The sequence below is a fragment of the Scaptodrosophila lebanonensis genome, unplaced genomic scaffold (genome assembly GCF_003285725.1).
Source record: "Scaptodrosophila lebanonensis strain 11010-0011.00,11010-0021.00 unplaced genomic scaffold, SlebRS2 tig00001415-arrow-pilon, whole genome shotgun sequence".
NCBI classification, from domain to species: Eukaryota; Metazoa; Arthropoda; class Insecta; order Diptera; family Drosophilidae; genus Scaptodrosophila; species Scaptodrosophila lebanonensis.
The window spans coordinates 864,534-884,917 of NW_022060742.1; the positions used below are offsets into that span (position 1 = coordinate 864,534).

The 20,384-nt window shown below is 40.0% G+C and overlaps 4 protein-coding genes across 4 annotated transcripts; 3 read left to right on the top strand and 1 right to left on the bottom strand.

The window, feature by feature from the left end:
• Positions 1-8,761: 8,761 nt before the first annotated feature.
• Positions 8,762-9,327, top strand: LOC115633023 (uncharacterized histidine-rich protein DDB_G0274557). The gene is made up of 2 exons (XM_030530347.1): positions 8,762-8,922; positions 8,980-9,327. The coding sequence occupies exons 1-2, from the start codon at positions 8,911-8,913 to the stop codon at positions 9,325-9,327; spliced, it is 360 nt and encodes a 119-aa protein (XP_030386207.1). The 5' UTR covers positions 8,762-8,910.
• Positions 9,328-17,425: 8,098 nt separating this feature from the next.
• Positions 17,426-17,939, top strand: LOC115632897 (neuropeptide-like 3). Its single transcript, XM_030530188.1, has 2 exons — positions 17,426-17,446; positions 17,513-17,939. The coding sequence occupies exons 1-2, from the start codon at positions 17,435-17,437 to the stop codon at positions 17,750-17,752; spliced, it is 252 nt and encodes an 83-aa protein (XP_030386048.1). The 5' UTR covers positions 17,426-17,434; the 3' UTR covers positions 17,753-17,939.
• A 683-nt stretch (positions 17,940-18,622) lies between these two features.
• Positions 18,623-19,045, bottom strand: LOC115632969 (retinin-like). Its single transcript, XM_030530270.1, has 2 exons — positions 19,034-19,045; positions 18,623-18,967 (listed from the first exon to the last, which is right to left on the bottom strand). The coding sequence occupies exons 1-2, from the start codon at positions 19,043-19,045 to the stop codon at positions 18,623-18,625; spliced, it is 357 nt and encodes a 118-aa protein (XP_030386130.1).
• A 471-nt stretch (positions 19,046-19,516) lies between these two features.
• LOC115632930 (A-kinase anchor protein 14-like) lies at positions 19,517-19,961 on the top strand. Its single transcript, XM_030530222.1, has 2 exons — positions 19,517-19,528; positions 19,587-19,961. Exons 1-2 carry the CDS (start codon positions 19,517-19,519, stop codon positions 19,959-19,961), a joined length of 387 nt encoding a protein of 128 aa, XP_030386082.1.
• The last annotated feature ends 423 nt before the right edge of the window (positions 19,962-20,384 follow it).

Genomic DNA, 20,384 nt, shown 5'->3' on the forward strand with positions numbered 1-20,384 from the left:
TTCTACATATACAAGTACATATATAACATATTAGCAACTACATATGTATAACCATTTTGAAGTTTTCATTTCAGTAGAATAAGTTAATGAAGAGATCTAAGCCCAAACAACGTTTGCAAATTGTGGAAATTTGTTTTTAAAAATCGGTGCACATTAACAAAATAAGAGATAGATCCGAAATACGATCAAGAATATGAAAATAGTGTAATCTAACGCCGACAAGCTTCTTATGCCCTTCAAATCGTTGAAAAGCATTCAGCGATATAGCTCATCATATATATTTTTAAAAAGACAAACACTCTGTACCTATCCTCGTTTCATACCTTTGCTTTCTTGAAACTCGAACTTTTCCATTTTCCAAGACATACGCTTTAAAAACTTGGTTTCATTCTTGTAAGAGTTGTCTTTGCTTCATGGATAGTGTAACCTCGTGTGGAATTATTCCCGCATGTCTTATGCTAATCGGGCACTATTGTCTGGCCATACAAAAAATAAACAAATAATCCCTGGCTTGCAACACTTTGGCTTATGTACCCAGCCCACATAGAACCGCCGGACTTATTTGTAAATAGCGCGACATACGAACTGCCGATATACTATAAGTATGAGTATGAGTATCCAAGCCAGTTCCGCTTTTGTAATAAGCAAAGGCTATTGCTCAAGCGACTTTTTCGCAGCTGCTGCAGACTCTAACAATACATCTACTCGTAGTAGGTACATACTATATATGAGCGTTATATCTACTGTTATTGTTATTACGACTGCGGCTGCTGCTGCTGCTGCTGCCACTGCCGTAGTCGCTGCCGCTGCCGCCGATTTCGATGTCGACTTCTTGCCGTTATGTCGATTTGTCAGCAGTTTTTAACGTGATTAATGATTATGGCGATCTGGCGACATAATTCAGACACAGTTTCGAGCAGCCTTAAAATTCTTTTGTTTCCGCCAAAAAAATGTTGCCAGGCGATAGCGATATATCTTTAGCTATTTTCGGCTACCTCATGTGCTCGCTGAAGGCATTGTTTGGGTTATTTCTAAATTCCTGTGCTCACATCGCAAAATCCGGGCTGTAACACATTTCGCATGTGCCGCAAATCTTGTTTTCTCTTTGGACACTGGCCGAGAGGGTAATGTACGCCTCAGCAGCGCCACTCTAGTGATGGACGAGGATCGTGTTTTCAACGCTGCAAAGAAAATGTTGGCCAACTCCAACAATTTGTTGGACAAAACATTTTCTGCGGATTGCAACCCAGTGTCCCACCATTTTTAATATGACTTTTGTTAAATCATTCAGGTTGTACTATATGTATTCAAACTAGTTACTATATTCGATTTTCGTCTTTACAAAAAAGATTTTTTATTCATTAAGGCCATTGATGAAGAAAATAAATAAATATTTTGGAAAGTTTCTTTCGGCTTAGCAACATCAACCAATTTCTGATATACTCGTAGCGTTGGCGGTTTTGATCTACTTTTATCTGATGCCGATGAAGTCTTAATGTTTACTCATAACTCCGGCCATCCATTGGGTACATAACTGTTGAGTTAAGTCTAAAATCTTTGTTTTTACGGTCTGTTTTAAGCATCTGCAAAATTCTTTACTATCAAAAGCGAATTAGAGACCTTCTGTTCTTATTATATTATTATACGAGTATACAATGGTCAAATAATTTCAAATGTTTAAATTTTTTCGAAGCGCCTTTTAAAAGGATACTTGCCTTCCTTTTTAAATAGGTATTGAGCTATTGATGATCTATAGTCACTTTTGGCGACCCAGGTGGCTGCCACAAAATTTGTGCTGGGTCGTGTTATGCAAACCGTTCGCTATGAGTTCCATCTCTACGCCAGACGCGCCCAGCCCCAGTGCCAGCCCACACACTCGTGCTGGTCTCTAGACAATTCTATCGGCCTGGCTGACTGGCTGGCTGCTGGTTAGCTGGATTGATGGCTTGCATAACAATAACAATTGCAGCACCAACAAAGACAAAAACAACGACAAATCGCCGACAATTAACATAAGGCAAGTAAGTATTCGCATATCGCATACGAAACCAGTTGGTGGACTGACGACTTTCACGGCAATGAGCTGACGATTATTTATAATAATGTTTAAGCGCCAGCTCTAAATTCGCCTTTAATTGAAAACATTTGACTAATAGTGGGTTGTGGGTTCACTTATGAGCAAGTGGTAGCAACTCGACGTCACCAATGGCCAGCCACCTTGTTGCCACTATGCTGTACCTGTCTGTGTTGCTTTTGTCATTTTTCTAAACTTAATTGGCTTGAAGGTCGGGTCGTCAACAATGCGAAAGAATTGTTTACAACTGACAGCCATGGGGCAAGAACACAACCGGTGCTTGGTATTTAGATAAGCAACTATTTTGTGGCCGGGGTACGAGGCGAAAATGTTTGGAAACAGCTCGAAATTGATTCACCGAAGCGTAAAATCATCGTTCTGTGAATATTTATTAAAACGTTATTAATTCATAACTAATTGCTCTTATGACGCCATTTTCTAATTTTAATACTGAACCATAATTGAACTAATTGGTTTTTTGTTTTTATTATTAGATGTGAATTCAAAAAGAAAGCAGCTTCTCTTCTTTAAACAATATTGATGCTGCTTTGTTGAATTGAAGTGAAAATTGTTAATTTCATGAAATTTATTATGTGTTTAGTTTCACATTTTTATTGCCAATATACGGTTTATTTATTTATTTAATAAATCAAAATTCGAATACCAATCGCCCATGACATAATTACATTGCATTATCTATAGTATTTACAATTTTTAAGTTCCAATAGCCACCTACTACCTCCAATAAATTGTCTTGTTTTAATACTGTTTCCTTGAATTTCATTAAAGAAGGCGTCTCCGACTAATCTGTTCATATATAAATTATTGCTTCATTTGAACACCTAACAAAAATCAACGCTATAGCTCAGTCATACTGCTTAGTCGGAGAGGTCTAAAAGTTGCTCTAACTTTTTATATTCATCATCTCGAATTGATTTTTTAAAGACAAACATAAGCATTGACTATTTAATGTAGGCTACTTTCTTCGCATTTTTAATGGGCATGTGGAAATCGTTCATGACATATACAAACATACAACATACAACTACGTACGAGTATGTATGATTGCTTCAAAAAGCTGCCAGGGCGTGACATCGTGTTGCTGAGTCATGTACATTTCCACTAATTTGCCAAAATCAAACCAACCAATAAGCAACATGTCAAATCCTATAGCCGGAAGCCAAATATTTGAAAACCACAAACCAAAGCATGTCGTTGAAATCTGTCTGAACATTATTTTCAGGTTCTGCGCAATTCTGTTTGCAAAAATAAACAGAATCTATGTATACACATATATATTTGATGGCTTTTTAATTACGCATAGCGTGCTGAGAAAATCCTTATAACAATGTAGTAGCTACGTATTATTTCTAATCAAATTTTAATAGCTTTAAATATTGTGGTGTAATATTGTTGCCACTCTTGAATTGTTTCAAATTAAATTCTATTTGTTAAATTGTTGTCAAAAACTGTGTACGTGTCCGAGACGCCAGTCTCGCCAAATTTTCACAGCAGACAGTAAAGTTTAACTGTCGTGGTGCGGCTGACACAGTCAATCATATGTCAGTCAGTTAGTCAGTCAGTCAGTTGGACAGTTAGTCAGTCAGCAGGCGGCGGTCATTCAATGGCATGCCCAAACAAATTAAGCCTGAAAAACTGTTACGCAAGCCCGAAACCCACACATACTATACCTATTTATTTGCAGCGAAATTGTTGTGTTTGCAGCTGCATGCCACAAAATAGTAAGTAAGTCAGTCAGTCAGTCAGTCAGTCAATCCCGTCTGCTAGCAATTTGAAACAATATTAAAAGTGCTGCATAAAATTCATTTTAGTGCACATTTGGCTCGAATACTTGCAATTACAATTGCGGACACCGTACCACCATGGCGTATACTTGATATAGTTAGCACAGTTAAAGCTTAAGCGATAAGTTTTGCAAAACTTCACAGCTGGCCAGCGACTGTCTTGCAAAATAAAGTACAGTGTAGGGCTATTATGACGACCTGAAGCCCACACACACAAGTTGCTGAAGAATATGAAAAATTCATGACTCTGAAATTGTTGGCCATTGAAGATAATTCATTGTAATAAAGGTCGACTTCTTAAACCACCCCATTATTTATGCAAATAACTATTTACTTTTCAATTTCCAAGCAGTATATTTTATTTAAGCCGTAATCTCTTTTCGATCAAATTAAAGAAAAACTTCAATTTCCATTCAATCTAGCCAGGCTTTAGTCTCTGTGTTGAAATTAAATAAAATTAGAATATAGCTGAACTTATAACTATCTCATTTTTTAATGAATCACTCAAAAGCAAGCTTTTTTTTTAAGTAATTAAGAATTTGTAAATATATCCTTTTTGTCTGTAATGGAGCAATTTATTAATAAAATACTTAGTGTCGTTTTTTCCATAATATTAAGCATTCGTAGCAATTCATTAATTATTCTGCAATAATCTTTTTAAACAAACCTCATTCAGCTAGTGGGGAGCACAGCAAATCAATAAGTGTTTTTGTCATATTTTCCAAGGCTCGTTATCAAACTCGCAGTCGGAACTTATCCCAGTAAAATAGAGTACAATGTGTGTACGAATGGGAGCGTTTACTGTATCGGTAAATGTTTGTTTTTCATTGCAGCTAAGGTCAAAACTGTCTATCAGTTCGGCTTTGGCATGTTACCGCGCACATTTGAGAGCCTCGATGGCCAGCGGATGTTCGCAGTTAGCCATGCGCTTTGTCATGATTATTGCAGTACTGCCAGTTTATTTGTGCTACTTGATTGCAATAACATTGAAAGAGTTTAGATCGCGAACACGGCAGTGTTGGTGTCACATGGCGTACGGCATACGGCATACGGAGCGTATGCGCATTATATACGTGTGGCAGATGTGGCCAACAGATTAGCTACTGCAGTAGCCACTTACGAAAACATGGCAAGCAATTAAACAGCAGCACATATATGTAGTATGTACATATAGTACATATGTATCGCACAACAGGTGACTAATCTGAGCCGCAAAGAGACTAGTTCGGCCACAATGGCGCGATAAACTCGCCGCACTACTAACCCAGTAAACTGTTTAGCAGAAACCCCATTTCGACAGAGCAACGGCGGCGCCCAATAAACTAAATGAATACGAAAAGAAAAAACAAACGCTTGCAAAATATTTGTCTTAAATATCTTGCATGCAACAAAGCACTTTGCCACGCTGCAACGAGTTTTCTCCCAAGACGCTTGCAGATGCAACGCTTCCTGGTCCAGATAAGCGCAGTTGAATTAATTCAGGGTGTGTTTAGATTGGCCCCTAGTCTAACTGACCGCAGCTCCGATTTCAAACTGAGCCCAAACGAATTGCTTCACAACCACAATCCGATCACAAAATGCAAATAACTGCTGGCTTGATTAATTTATGAGTGTCAGCAAACAAACTCCTACTTGCTCGTTTAAATTTCAAACACCTATTACTCTTTCTATTGATGTGACATGTCTGCGTGCTATTAAAGAGCCGTTGACATTTATTCGCTTGCCACTCGCCGCACTTGTCGCTTGTCTTGTCACCGCATTTAGCCAACATTCTAATGAGCTCGCTCTCAAGTGTTCTAGTTTATTGCAGAAACTCTGAACTGAACAATCTGTGCAAGCAGGCTATATTCCGTCTGTTCATGAACTTTTCGCCATGTGCATGACGCTGCGCAGGCCGAGCATAAATATCAATGCAAACATTTGTAACATTTGCCGAATGCAGCGCAGCAACTGCGCACAGTGGACAGAAAATAAATTGAAATTAAATTTTATCAAATGATTACATAAATAAAACATCCTATCTACAGTCAGAAGGAAAATAAAGTGAAATCTTTACCAATAAATCTGAAAATAGTTGCTTGTTTGTACTACAAGTATATTCCAAACTTCAGTATGTTTTTGAAAATCTCTATAAACTGTTTTAAGTTCGTGTTTTTCCAACTTGAAAATCTTGAAAATATTGAAGAAAGTGATGCAGATTCGATAGACCGATAAAGTTTTATTTGCGCATAATGTGCTCGGAGACATTAGATGACGAACAATATCGAGTAGAATATCTATATCATTAGGGCCCAACTCTTGAGTTCAAATACATCTCTTACAAAATATGTTCAGTTCAAGGAATGTGTTTAAGGAGTTGGGAAAAACGAATTGACCTTCTTTAAAAATCAACTAAATGTACCAACTCTTTGATTTTTTAGGAATAAGTCCCACTGTGCGGCGGCAACAAATGAAGCCATAGATCTTTATTACGTACATACAAGTATGTATGTTTAAAGCAGTTGCTGTTTGTAGTGTGTTGGCAGACATGACATGAAGAAAAAAATTAAAGCAATCTCGATGATTTTCATGTGCTCGTTAGGAAAGCAAACAGCACCACAAAGAACCACGGCTTGCAATTAGAGCCACTTGTTGTTGTTGTTATTATTATTATTATCATTGTTGTTGCTGTTGCTTCTATTGATGCCTGCAGCTAAAGGCAAGCTAATCTTCTTGCCAACTGGCCAACTGGGCTGCGTGCTATGTGCTCATAACATACTCGTATTAAAGAGCACATACTGAGAGGCTCAAGATTTATGCAAAATCGAATCGAGGCTATATGTATGTCCACATATTTGTATACTTTTTTTCACACAATTGGGCGAACTCTTATAGTACGAGTACAACACCAATTCTCAAGCTAATTATCTAAGAATTTTCGAGTGTTTTTTTTTTTTTTTGTTTTCACATATTGTCAAGAAGATAACGCTGAGCGCTGCCACCAAAAGATAATTTCATGTGAGCAGCACGAAAATTATAAAAACAGCTACCGAACATACTATACGTAAATAAAACAAAATCTCCAAGTGTGAATTTCCGTGGCTTTTGCGAAAAGTTGCGACTAATAGCCAAACAAAACAAAGAAACAAAAACACAAATACAATTTTTTGTCTGCTCAACAACAACAATTTTCAAGCTTCAAGGTCGTTGCGGCCAAATGTAACACTGGCATAAATTATGTTGCATGTGTTGCAAGCAACGCCGGCTGTGCTGCGCTGCGCTGTGCTGGGCTGTGACAGAGCCAGCAGCTTTAATAAGACATATTAACGGTATAAAACACATAGCCAGACAGTTGCACCGCCAGCTAGTCTGAAAGACATTGAGGCGAAAATTGCGATTCAAATATATAAGCGGCAGAAGCGAGCATCGCGCGTCTCTAATGCTGACAACAATTACCGATTGCAATTGTTGTAGTTACAACAAAATCGTAACAACAACCATGCAGGGCTCATACAAAAGGCACACAGAAACAATAAAGACTGAAAACACAGAGTTTGCAAATAGGAAGAGCATTGAAGAGCAAGAACCCTAGTCTGAAGTTTGCATTATAGTATGAGTCGATTAAAAAGGAGCGAAATGTTAGAGTCGTGCGCACCCGATTCTTGTTTACCCCTCTTGTAGTTCCCCTCTTCCACGATTTCAATTAACATAAAAATTCAGTAAGTACCTTATACAAGTATAGGAAGATAATTAATTTTGGTACTGAGAGTGACGTCCCTTTAGAAAACATTTTGCCAATCCCCACATATATAACTACTATATACATAATTAAGAACCCGACAGCTACAAACAAGGAACCATTAGCTTTCACACTGGCATTCCAAACATCTCTTTTCCTCCTTATTTTCTTACCAACCCTTTTACAAAAACTCATATGAGGGAAGCGCATTCGAATACCTAAACAAAAATGTTAGCAGTGGGCTATTAACAACTTACCGGACTTTCCATCGGACTTAAGATTTGATATAGTATATGAAATTATTATAATCTAAGACCATAGAACACCTCTCTACCAGATTGTAACTTCTCTTTCTTACACAATGTTCGCCACTGTTAGACAATGTTCTTCTTCTACAGGCTATGAGAAGCTTTTGCCTATCAGCAACAGCCTGACATTCTACATCCTTGTAGAATTTTTGATCGAGTTACACTCATTTCTATCAAATTTTGACAGGAGAATCCTCTTCACATTGCAAGCATTCATTTCAGTTAAAAATGATGCAAAGTAACTCTTCTCATTATCTACCATTGAGTGTAAGTTGTATGATGGTTGAAACTTCTATCGAATCTATTAAGCCATAGTTGCTATATGTTTAGTGGCAGTGTATTCGCTGCATAGTTCAAAGTAAAATAGAAGGGTCGATGGCAAACGCGAGAGTAGACAAACAATTGCCACGTTTGACAAAACTGTATGAGAAGACAAAAAAAAAAAAAAAACACAGACAAGCAGCCACATTTGAAAATACAGCAACAATCCAACGAGCGGCAACAACGGCAATTATAGTCGTGGCAGCAGAGCCGAAGACGACTTAGACGGCGACAGCGACAGCGACGGCAGCGGTAGCAACTGCGGATGCAAAGTTGCATGCAAGGTGGCCATGTGCCGGGGCCGGTGGCGGCGGCGGCGCCGGCAGCGCAACCAACGGCAAAACGGATATGGCAAGTGGCTGATGTTGGCGGCGTTGGAGTTGGTAATCGAAACAAACAATGAGAGCATCTGAGTGGCAGCGAATGCAGCGGCCAACAATCGCTGACGGTGGCGGCATTTGGCACCAGTTGAAGTTGCCGTTGCCGTTGCCGTTGCAGTTGCCGATGCAGTCGCCATTACGGTTGCAGCTGCAGCAATGTGGCTAATAGAAATAAGTGCAAGTGTATAAAAGGCACTGCCAGACACGCTGGTGGCATCAGTTTCAAATCTTCAACATAGTCGCGTCACGTGTCGGCAGCATAACAGGCGATTAAGTACATACCTCCCGCTATCTCTCTCACATCATGTTAAAAGTGGTAAGTCTTTTTACATTGAACGCAACTTAGGATATCAAATGAAGCCTTAAATCCCAGATACTGCCGCTGCTCTCACTTTGTGCGCTGGCCATGGCACGTCCTGGTTTTCTGCACGGACATCATCACCACTATCCGGATTACCCATTCTTCCCGCACCACCACCACGAACCGCTGCATGTGGCCAAGATCGTGCATGTGCCCGCGGCCATTTCACATCAGAGCTCCACGGTGGTGCACAGCGTGCCACATCACATTATTAAGCCGCTGGTGGTGCCAGTGGTCAAGACTGTGGTGCATCCCATCATCAAGACGTACCATCCGGCGCCAATTATCAAGGCATACCATCCGTTCGATCCGTTCCATCATCATCACCACGACTTCCACGATTTCCATCACTTCCATTGAGGCGCCACCAAATCGCTAACGAGACTAAAACGACACGAATTGTATCTGCATCTTTTCTCATCGCTTCCCCCCACTCTACTATATCTATCGTGTATGTCTGCTGTGGTAATTACTGTGTGTGTACAGAAACTCTACGCTAGTTGTAGCGCCAAAAAATTAAAAAAAAATAATAATAATGACGATAACGATAATGTACAAACGCATTGATGCAAGTTGTAGAAGTTGCCGCCTGTATTAATAGAAACAAAGAATATATAAAAGATACCAAAATCTAGAAGTGCTTGCGTCTTCTTGCCAACAGAAATGAGTTACGCTGTCAATCCCTCTCAATGACGTCAGTGAGAAAAGCCTCATTCTCGATTGCGCATTCAGCTCACAATCTGGCTTATACAACAGCACGTCATCTAACCAGACAACTGCGTGGTGGCTTCTTTTGTTTCATCCTCATCATATAGCCAATTGGCAGGCGGCTCATAACGGAAACGGAGATGAGTCCACTTCCACGAATTATGGTCACATGTAGGCTGTAGATTGTACAACTAGGGTGTTGATTAGAACTTGGATATTGAAGCATCAACTGTAATTTGACCAACATTTTTAATACCTAATGCCAGTCTCACTAAGTTATCAATCAACACCAGTCTGTCCTATTGCATGACATATTGTTTCCTCCTGAGAGTACTTGTATGGAAGGAATTCGAAAATTGCCAAAAACATATCATTCATGAAGAGTGCTCGAAGAATGCTCGAAGAAGGATGAAAAGGCACTGCAACATATTTTGAGGAAACACCATTAGTGAGTTGAAAAGTGCACACCACCTCTCACCGCTGTTACTACTTTGAAAATTTAAATAGTGGTGAAGGCTAGGCACAAAAATCGATTGACCTCAGTTGATTGGAAACTTCAATTTTTTTAGAATTGTCCTTCCCGCATACTACAGCATACTAATATGCTGTTGAAGCAAATTTTAATATCATGAAAATAATCTGATTTCCTTTAAATTAAAGACGATTTATCCGCTCATTATTCTAGCCCAATCCAATCCTAATCCCAAATATAATCTATCCGAACAGCCCATAGTTAATTTACTTTTGCCAAACATAACCTAAACTAACCTCTTCTAACCTTACCTTGTGCTTTAAGTATTATCAAGCCATATATAATGGAACTCTTCCCATTTGAAAATAACATTCTGAAAATCTCTCCTAAAAAAGCCGAAACGGGTTGGGTTAAGGGTATCTTTTGTGACAACTACCATGCACCTCACCACAATCACGGCTTCTGCTAACTATTCACGCCCAATTTCACGTTTACATTCACTCTACCGCCCGTCATCTCCAATGGAGACAGTAAGGCTTAACAAACGTTAAACGATGCTAAAATGTCTGTCAGACGCCACCGTTACGCTTTGCTCATTTGGGGCTGCTCTGCTGTTATGTGTGGACTTGGACGTGGATAGTCTGCCCAACTGACTGCGTGACATAATTAATATGTAATCAACAAAAAACCATTCGATACATCAACACTCGCATCGTGGCACACACTTCCCATGCTGCCACAAAGCGACAAGTTGATCCCTCTTCTGCCGGTTTGTCCCAATCTTCACACACACACACACATACATATAACACACATATGTGTTCGCATGTGTGTGGTTGTGTGGCAGCATAAATGCATTTTCTGTGTTATGCAAATGAGCCGCCGCATGCTCGTTGTCTCGGACTAGGTGCTAGTCTCTGTTGCAGCAACAGTTACGCCTCACAATTGGTCTTTGTGAGTGGCATCAATACATGTGTGTGCGTGTGTGTGTGTGTGTGTGTGTGTGTGTGTGTGTGTGTGTTTGGGTCTCTGTTATGACATGCTAAGACCATAAGGGTCCACACATTTGATCTATGTATTAACAAGTTCAAGACTCCACACAATCAAAAGTTGTCCGGCAACACAATTTGTGCGCTTTGAAATGTACACACGTTTTTGCGTAAGATATTCTATAAGTATATGCAAATATATTCCAATTATAGCGATTACGGGTGTAAAGAATCAACAATAAATAAAATCAATTGCACATACTCGTGTGCACAACAATATTTGAGTTTTTCATTTACAGTGCCACCTCAGTGTAAGCAACTTGTGAAAAAAGAAATCCAAAGAATCAGATATTATGCATTAATTGTGAGGAATTGAATACGGTTTTTAATAAATAATACCAATAACATTATTTATCTATTTTTCACACTGTAGATAGTAATTCCTAATCAATTATTTGTTCAGTAAAGGAAGGGTGCATAAAAAGCTGCATTTATAATAAGATGAAAAGTATTTCAGAAATATTAGAAATATTATACACGATTAACTACGATTTGAATGCGAGTATTCCTAATATTTCAAAACCTCCTCGTGTTCAATGATTGGAGCGGGCACTGTATCCGCACGTCATTATCATTTCTGCTCGGCGAAATGTCAACTTTATTGACTATCCATAATGCTAAGCTAATAAATTGCATTAATCGCCAGCGCAGCAATTAGGCATATCTTTGTTTGTCCATAAAAAGCAACATAAAGATGTTAATCGCTGTGGGTGTAGTGAATAAAAATAATAGCAGAGGGGAAAAAACTTTGAAATGGACGCCAATTATCTGTTGTACATATGTATGTACATATATCAACATCTCCTTCCTCATGGTGTGTATTTATCACATTAAATCCGAATTAAGTGAACAAGTTTTTAATTTTCAGTGGCAAAGCCTTAACCCTGAAACTGTGCGTTGCTTTCAAACTGGCGTGTGGTTTTTGTGCCACAGATTGTTTGTTCACAAAAGTGAACAAGAGCTCAGAAGTTAGCATAGGGAGCACAAGCAGTAGATAGGCTAAACAACAAATCTCGGTCTAAAAATAGCCGCATGCAGCAGTGGTACAGACCAACGCATAGTAGATAACAGAAAATGCATAGGCAAATAGGACCGCGACAGCGTTTAAGGGTGGGTGCACACTGCGTTTAAGAAAGGCTTGAAATATACATATGGAGGGGAAATCCACTTGACACCGTTAGGATAGAATAAGACGAAAAATGTAAAATTAGAGTAAGTACAATGTTTAGAAAATAAGAAAGAGTCAAATATTGAATTATAAGTACATAAGAAAAAACCTAGTAAATAAGACAAAAATTGTATAAATACTGAAGGAATTTCAGAAATAAAATCAGAATGAAATTGGAAATTTAAGCATTGGTTTGTTTCCTTTTTTGTTCTCTCAGAGACGCTCTACACGGGATAAAGTGTAGCCTCTGATAGTGAATAGTTCCTAGCTGTATAGCAAGGAACTATTTACATTTTGGTCCTTCGAGCAAGGAAACGGCGAGGTCGGCAATAGCGGGCCCATCCGAACTAGATACCGAAAGGTGTCAGAATCAAAAAATGAAAATTTAAGGCGAAAACAAAAGCCGAACCATTAAGGCCATAGCCTTTAAAGTAGGAAGGGAAAGAATACAGAGTCTAGTAAAGACGAAACTAAAATCGGTTGCCAAACTTCTGATAAGTTTGGGCCGATAAACCAGAAGGAAGACCCCTGCAAACCGCTACCAGGTTTGGACCAAGAGGGTCGAAGAAGAGCGGTCCCAAAGATCCCTTACAAGGTTTGGGCCGCCGAAGGACGAAGAAGCAAGAGGGTGAAAGAAAAGCGGTTCCCAAAGATCCCTTACAAGGTTTGGGCCGCCGAAGGACGAAGAAGCAAGAGGGTCAAAGAAGAGCGGTTCCCAAAGATCCCTTACAAGGTTTGGGCCGCCGAAGGACGAAGAAGAGAGAAGCGAGAGAAGAAAGCAGGTCCCAAATCCCTACAAGGTTTGGGCCGAAGAAGGACGACATCAGGTCCCAAATCCCTACAAGGTTTGGGTCGAAGAACGAAGACAACAGACCAGATCCCTAAGGTTTGGGCCGCAAGAGAGACGAAGAAGCAGCGGAAGCTAAGCCCTACAAGGTTTGGACGCAAAAAAACAACTATTAATAACTTGGAAAAAAAAAACAATTAATATTGTAAATAAATAAAAAAAAAACTTTTTGTTTAAAAAAATAAGAATACCAAAGGTGACAAGATGGTGTTGACAAGGGATCAATTAAAAGATCTCTTAGTAGAGCAGCAGACGATTTATAGGGAGATTGAAAATATAACAAATTTAGGAGAGAAAACGTTGTGTGAAAACTCACAGCACTTAGCAGAACTAGAGAAGCTCTGGGAAAAATTCGAAAAAAGGCATGAGATCCTAGAGGACAACAAGAAAAGTCTTGGCGAGGTAGACTATTTCCAAAAGAACGTGTGGGCGAACGTGATGAAGGTTAGAGGGGATATAATGACTTGCCTAGCTAGGTACAAACCTAAAAAACACGTACCATCAGCTCCAATGGAGACAAGCATGTCAGCCACATCCCCATTTCAAGACGAAGCCAGGCATAGGTGGGAAAAGAAAAGAAATACGGTAATAGCCAAGGCCGAAAGATTTGGCAGGCAGATTAGTGGAGATTTTCACGTAGGACTAGAGGCGCCGGAAGCGAAGAAATTCTTAGATGGGAAGTTTGAGGAAATAAAGGAGAGTATAAAAACCTTGGAAAAAGACCCCTTTAGCACTGAGAACGAAATAGGGCAAATGTTGGAGGAGGTAGAAGGACGGTTTTTACGTAAAATGAAAGAAATTAATGAAGACAAAAGCACGGATAGCACATTAAAATTAAAAGAAATTGAAATTCATCCCTTTTTTGGAAATATAGCACAGTGGACAGCCTTTTCAGATATGTTTGGAAACTTGGTACACAAGAACAAAAACTTGCACGAAGTTGAGAAATTTATAAGGTTAAAAGAGCTAGTTAGGGGGGAGGCGAGTTCCCTAATACAGCATCTACCAATCTCAAGGGAAAATTATAAAACGGCATTACATATTTTGAAAGATAGATACGAAAATAGGAGACAAATATTCTCCTACCACATGGACAAACTATTAGATCAGCCCACAATGAATAGTGAGTCGGAAAAAAGTGTCCAAGGCCTGCTAGATACTACTAGGCAATGTATTCATGCCATAAACGGCATGGATACAGGAATAAAAGAAGCAGATATAGTATGGGCTAGGATAGTTTTAAGAAAATTCGATAGGGCAGGACTACAACAATATGAACAGTACACTAGGAGAACAAAAGAAATCCAAACCTTAGAAGAGGTTTTGGAGTTTCTCGAACAACATCTCCAGGCAATACAAACAATGCAAATTAAGACCCCACAGGCAGATAGAGTAGATGCAATTACCGTAAACTTAGGAAAGTTTTGGGAAATCTCAGACCAAGCTGCTGAGAAAAACTTAGATTTTTCTAAAATTAGTTTTATGGGAGACGTCTCAGAGAAAGCCTGTGAGAAAAAATTAGATTTTCCCAAATTTAGGGATTTTTGGGAAGTCTCAGTGAAAGCTACTGAAGAGATAGATGTTCCTAAATTTGATGTTATAAATGAAGTCTCAGAAAAGGCGTTTGAGGAAACGATAGAGTTTCCTAAATTTAGGTGTTTTTGGGAAGTCTCAGAAGAAAAGACTGAGAAAGAAGGCAACTTCAATCATTGTGAGGAAATAGGCATAAAATTAACCTCATTCGAATTGGAAAAGTCCTCTGAGCCCATAGTAGCAGATTTTGTTCAATCAACGGAAGAAAGATTGGTCCCAAAATCAAAAGATTTAAAATTCGAAGAAAAATATGATTTTGTCGGTGCTGAGACATTTACTTCTTCTTCTATTACTATACAACCACAATTAGGAATTTCTGAGGAAACAGACACCAAAGAATGTCACGATAAATTATCCTCAGTCCAATGTATAAAAACCCCTGAGCTCGTAGGTGCAGACTTCGTCCAATTAACGAATGAAAAAGTAATTTCAAAATCACAATACAAACAGGCAAATTTAAAGATCGAGAAAATGTCCAATTCCATTGTACAAGCAGCACAAAGTGTGTCTGTAAAAAAGACAACTGCAGTTAAGCCAAATACTGTTGGTTTAAAATTAGAAAGACCACAATTTCACCTTATCCCTCTGGCAAGTCCTCACTTCGGAGGAATCCAAAGAACGGGGGTAGATTCAGTAGATTCAGTAAAAAATTACCAAAACAAAATAATAAAAGAACGCACTCTAACGTACGAGAAAATAAGTACGTCACTAGTGCAAATCAAGGCAATACTGAACTCCGGGCCACTGTACAGGTTAGACAGTAGCATTGAATTAGAGAACAGTTTAAAGCCAGCACAATTTCGAATTCACGAACCGCTTTTCGAAGGCATAGATCGGGAATATAACAAAGGGATTTCAGTATTGGACCGATGGAAATTGGTACCAAGCAAGAAAATCCGTTTTTGGACAAAGTGGAAAGAGAAATACAACTTGATTCTTGGATGCAATTAGAAGCATAAGTCAATAAGCATTATGGCCCGTCGCAAGATGTTCACAAAAGTGAACATAGTTTAGTCGCCAGCGACAGTTAGGTTTGCCCTGCGCAAGATGTTCACAAAAGTGAACAAGAGCTCAGAAGTTAGCATAGGGAGCACAAGCAGTAGATAGGCTAAACAACAAATCTCGGTCTAAAAATAGCCGCATGCAGCAGTGGTACAGACCAACGCATAGTAGATAACAGAAAATGCATAGGCAAATAGGACCGCGACAGCGTTTAAGGGTGGGTGCACACTGCGTTTAAGAAAGGCTTGAAATATACATATGGAGGGGAAATCCACTTGACACCGTTAGGATAGAATAAGACGAAAAATGTAAAATTAGAGTAAGTACAATGTTTAGAAAATAAGAAAGAGTCAAATATTGAATTATAAGTACATAAGAAAAAACCTAGTAAATAAGACAAAAATTGTATAAATACTGAAGGAATTTCAGAAATAAAATCAGAATGAAATTGGAAATTTAAGCATTGGTTTGTTTCCTTTTTTGTTCTCTCAGAGACGCTCTACACGGGATAAAGTGTAGCCTCTGATAGTGAATAGTTCCTAGCTGTATAGCAAGGAACTATTTACATTGTTTGTTGTTTGTTGTGGTATTGTTAACGAGGTGGTTCGTTGACCAGCAAGCAAATGTCAGAAGACAATTGGCAAGGTAGCATGCAGCTGTAGATTATTGATGGATTGGCAAGGCAGTTGATTTCCTAAAAAGTCAACTGCAATTCTTGCTAATTGATTCAGTTTGTCAGCCAAACACTTGCAGACAGTTGTAGGAATGAGTTTTGAATTGTCAATGCGTCCAGATAGTTGAGCTCCAATCTGCTCAGACAAAGGCCGCATCATCTTTGGCTGTCCAATTGGCCAATTGGTTGCTGCTTTCTGCAAATACTTTCAGCATTCGCCAATCATTAATCATTCGCTAATGCTTTAATTTGTGCAAAGAAAAAGTGCAAAGTGCCAAGTCTGGCCCAACCTGTCCAGGTCAGGCCAGACCAGTTCCCTAAGCGATTTCGATTCTTTTGTTACTATTTTTATGCATTTGCAATGGTTTGCTTAATTGCATGTGCAGTTGAAAGACTGCCGGCGGCGGTGCAGAGCAAACGACAATATTAAGTATACGTCACGTTGCACGACTTGCCAATGCACAATGCTCGCTCGCTTCTAAGCTGCAGCCACATACTTGTACATACATACCATATAGTATATCTATGTATGAGCATGGCATCTGCGACTTGCTAAATAAATCATAAGCGATCACATTACACACTTAGCGTAGCGGAAAAGAACGAATTGTGAGTCGACAGCGGGCAGCAGCAATGCGCTCAGAACATGTCTATCACACGTAAGTCGAGAACCTGCCCCCGGAAGGGTTCTAGCAATTGAGCGTGGAATGTTTGTTGCCATGCTGCTGCCGCTGGTGCTGTTAAAAGTGCAGAGGTGTTGTCTCCGATGCATTGAACTGCAACACAACAGACAAATGGATGCAAATAGAGCGCGCTCTATTTACTAAACGAGCCGGGGGCGAGCTTTGGCCATTGGTTGGTTGGTTGGTTGCTGCTCGTTCGATTTTTCAGTATAAATAGCCGAGTTATAAACACAAAAGCATGTCAAATCGTTGCAAACCATCAACAATACAAAATGTTCAAGCTGGTAAGTGCTAAACTGCATTAGAATTTGTTCGAATGCTTCCTGATGCTAATGCTCTACTCCTTGTAGTGTGTTTTCGTTGCCCTCCTGAGCTTGGTGGCCGCCGCTCCAGCACCAGCGCCCGCACCTTCCGGCATCCTGGCACCCGGTCTCGTCGCACCCGGTATCTGGGGACCCACAGTTGTCGCAGGACCACAAGTCGTCAGCGTAGTGCCCCACGCCATCTCGCATGCTGCCATTACACAAGTGCATGGTTCACCACTGCTGGTGAAGGGTATTGCTCCTTTGGGCCATGTTGTGGTTGGTTAAGCAAACGACCAATTTCTAGTGACTGCCGCATACGCACACAACAGCTCCTGCTTACAAATACTGCTATCATCGAACTGTGAAAATTCCAAGTACCCTGTCATTAATGAATACACAAACAAAAAATCACAAAAAAAAAATCAAGACACCCATTTCGATGCAACAAATTAAATGTTATAGCGAGCGAAAACTTCCAAAGACTCTTTTCCTATAATTTCCAGCTAAGCCTAAAAGTAGGCAACACAATTCTTTTAAACACTTTATAAACCAGGGCTGACATGAGAGAGTTTGTCAAGATATAGCGCTTGAGCTTGTAAGGTGGACTGTCAGTTGTTTCAGGCGCTGTTCTCTCATCACTGATTAATCATCATTTAAGATCTGTCCTAGGTTGGACAGTTATTAAATTGTATGATAACTTTGACATTTTTTAATCATGCTTCTGCGTGATTCCAACCAAGTGCTTATTCATTGTGGGACTCATGCCTACACGTGTACAATCTATCGCATTTCATTACAACTGTTTCAATTAATTCGTGGATTTTTTATTGTTTTTTACTTTCCCACATAACAACATTTTGACAGAAATCTTTCAATATTAATTGGCCTTAAATACACAAATTCAAACAGTTTCGTTCACAAATCGAAATAAGAATCCAAATACATCCAATATGGTGCATGTATATGAAAAGGGAGATAAATCGCATCGACCAACGTAAAGCGCACACTTAAGAACTATTTATCATAGAGAGAAATAAAGAGAATTTCTATATAACTTGTTATAAAAACTGAAGAAATGTTTTATTTGAATAAAAAATAATAATGTAATTGTTATCACACATGTTAATACTCGTACATAAGGGCTCTCTTCGGATTCTAATGATGCAGAGTGTAGGCCAAAGGAGCAGAGTGGACCACAGGAACTGAGTGGACGACTGGGGCGGCATGGACGGCATGAACGACGGGAGCGGCATGGACAACTGGGGCGGCGTGAACGGTGTGGAGGACGGGAGCGGTGTGAAGCGTTGTCTTCAGCACAGGAGCAACTACTGGCTGGACGACAGCCTTGCTGTGCACTTGGGTGATGCTCTGGTGGGAAACGGCCGAAGGAGCGCTGTGCACAACAGTGCCAACTTTGGCCAGGACAGGCTCATGGACCACATGGTGGGTTTCGATGAGTCCAGCGTTGACGGAGGCAACCAGGAGAGCAACGATGGCAACCTTTGGGTAAGAAACAGTTCTTGAGTCTGCTCATGACAGAGTTCTCCTCTATTTGTGTGGACTTACGAATTTGAACATTTTGGAGTTGGATGATTTAGTGTTGACTGAAGCAGCAAACGAGCTCGACTGATACTCTCTGGTATCTGCACGAAATGCTTTTATAGCAGCTGCCTGCCATTGTAAGGGCTCAAAGAGTCGATGACGACAACGTTGTTGTCCACCTTGAAGCGCTTGCTGCGCATTTGATAAGGCGTTAAAGTTGTTGCAGCAGCAGTAACCAGAAATGACTTATCGCATGGGGTTCAACTGGGTTTGATTTTGAAGCGTAGTGAAGGTCAACGAATTGAATTTGTTGGCGTGGTTAGTTGTTTTGGTGACGCAAAGATTTCAACTTCTTAGCTGACATACAATTTCCAGTTTTGTGTTCGTTGTGCGCGTCCACATCGGTGCCAAGCGTTCTTATAAATTGGCACCCGGGAAGAGTGTGATTTATCAGTTACACTCCGAACTTCAGAGTTTTAACAACACTCCAATACCAAAACCATCAAAATGTTCAAATTCGTAAGTCCACAGACAATCCATCGCTACAGCAAGATCAATCAATTTTTTCTAACCTAAGGTTGCCATCGTTGCTCTCCTGGTTGCCTCCGTCAACGCTGGACTCATCGAAACCCACCATGTGGTCCATGAGCCTGTCCTGGCCAAAGTTGGCACTGTTGTGCACAGCGCTCCTTCGGCCGTTTCCCACCAGAGCATCACCCAAGTGCACAGCAAGGCTGTCGTCCAGCCAGTAGTTGCTCCTGTGCTGAAGACAACGCTTCACACTGCTCCCGTCCTCCACACCGTTCACGCCGCTCCAGTTGTCCATGCCGCTCCCGTCGTTCATGCCGTCCATGCCGCCCCAGTCGTCCACTCAGTTCCTGTGGTTCACTCTGCCCCATTGATCAAGTCCGTCGTAGCAACTGCTCCTCTGGCCTACACTCTGCATCATTAGCCCGACTTCAAATTATTTCACAGATTGTGAGAGAAATACTCAGCAATAAAAAAAATTTATCAAAAGAAGAAACATTACCTACATTTCATTGCGGTTTATAGAAGATTTCTTTTAAGACCAATGCATTTAGAAAGTCTCGGAGTGGTCGAGATACATAGCTACTGGGGAAGTAGATCCTAGAATGGACACCACTTGCTAAAGGGAATTGTTTTCCAAATAAATAACTGTTTTGCGACGTCGACATAAATGTATTCTCTGGAAGTTGCAGGGTATTCCAACATAAGAAATCAAAAGATTAGATGGGTCGAGAACTGCCTCACCTTTCAACGTTACACTTTTCAGTCTTCATTCCATATTTATATTATCTGTCTAACAACCAGGTAAACAAAATATGTATTTGAAGCTGGATTGGCGCACTACCAC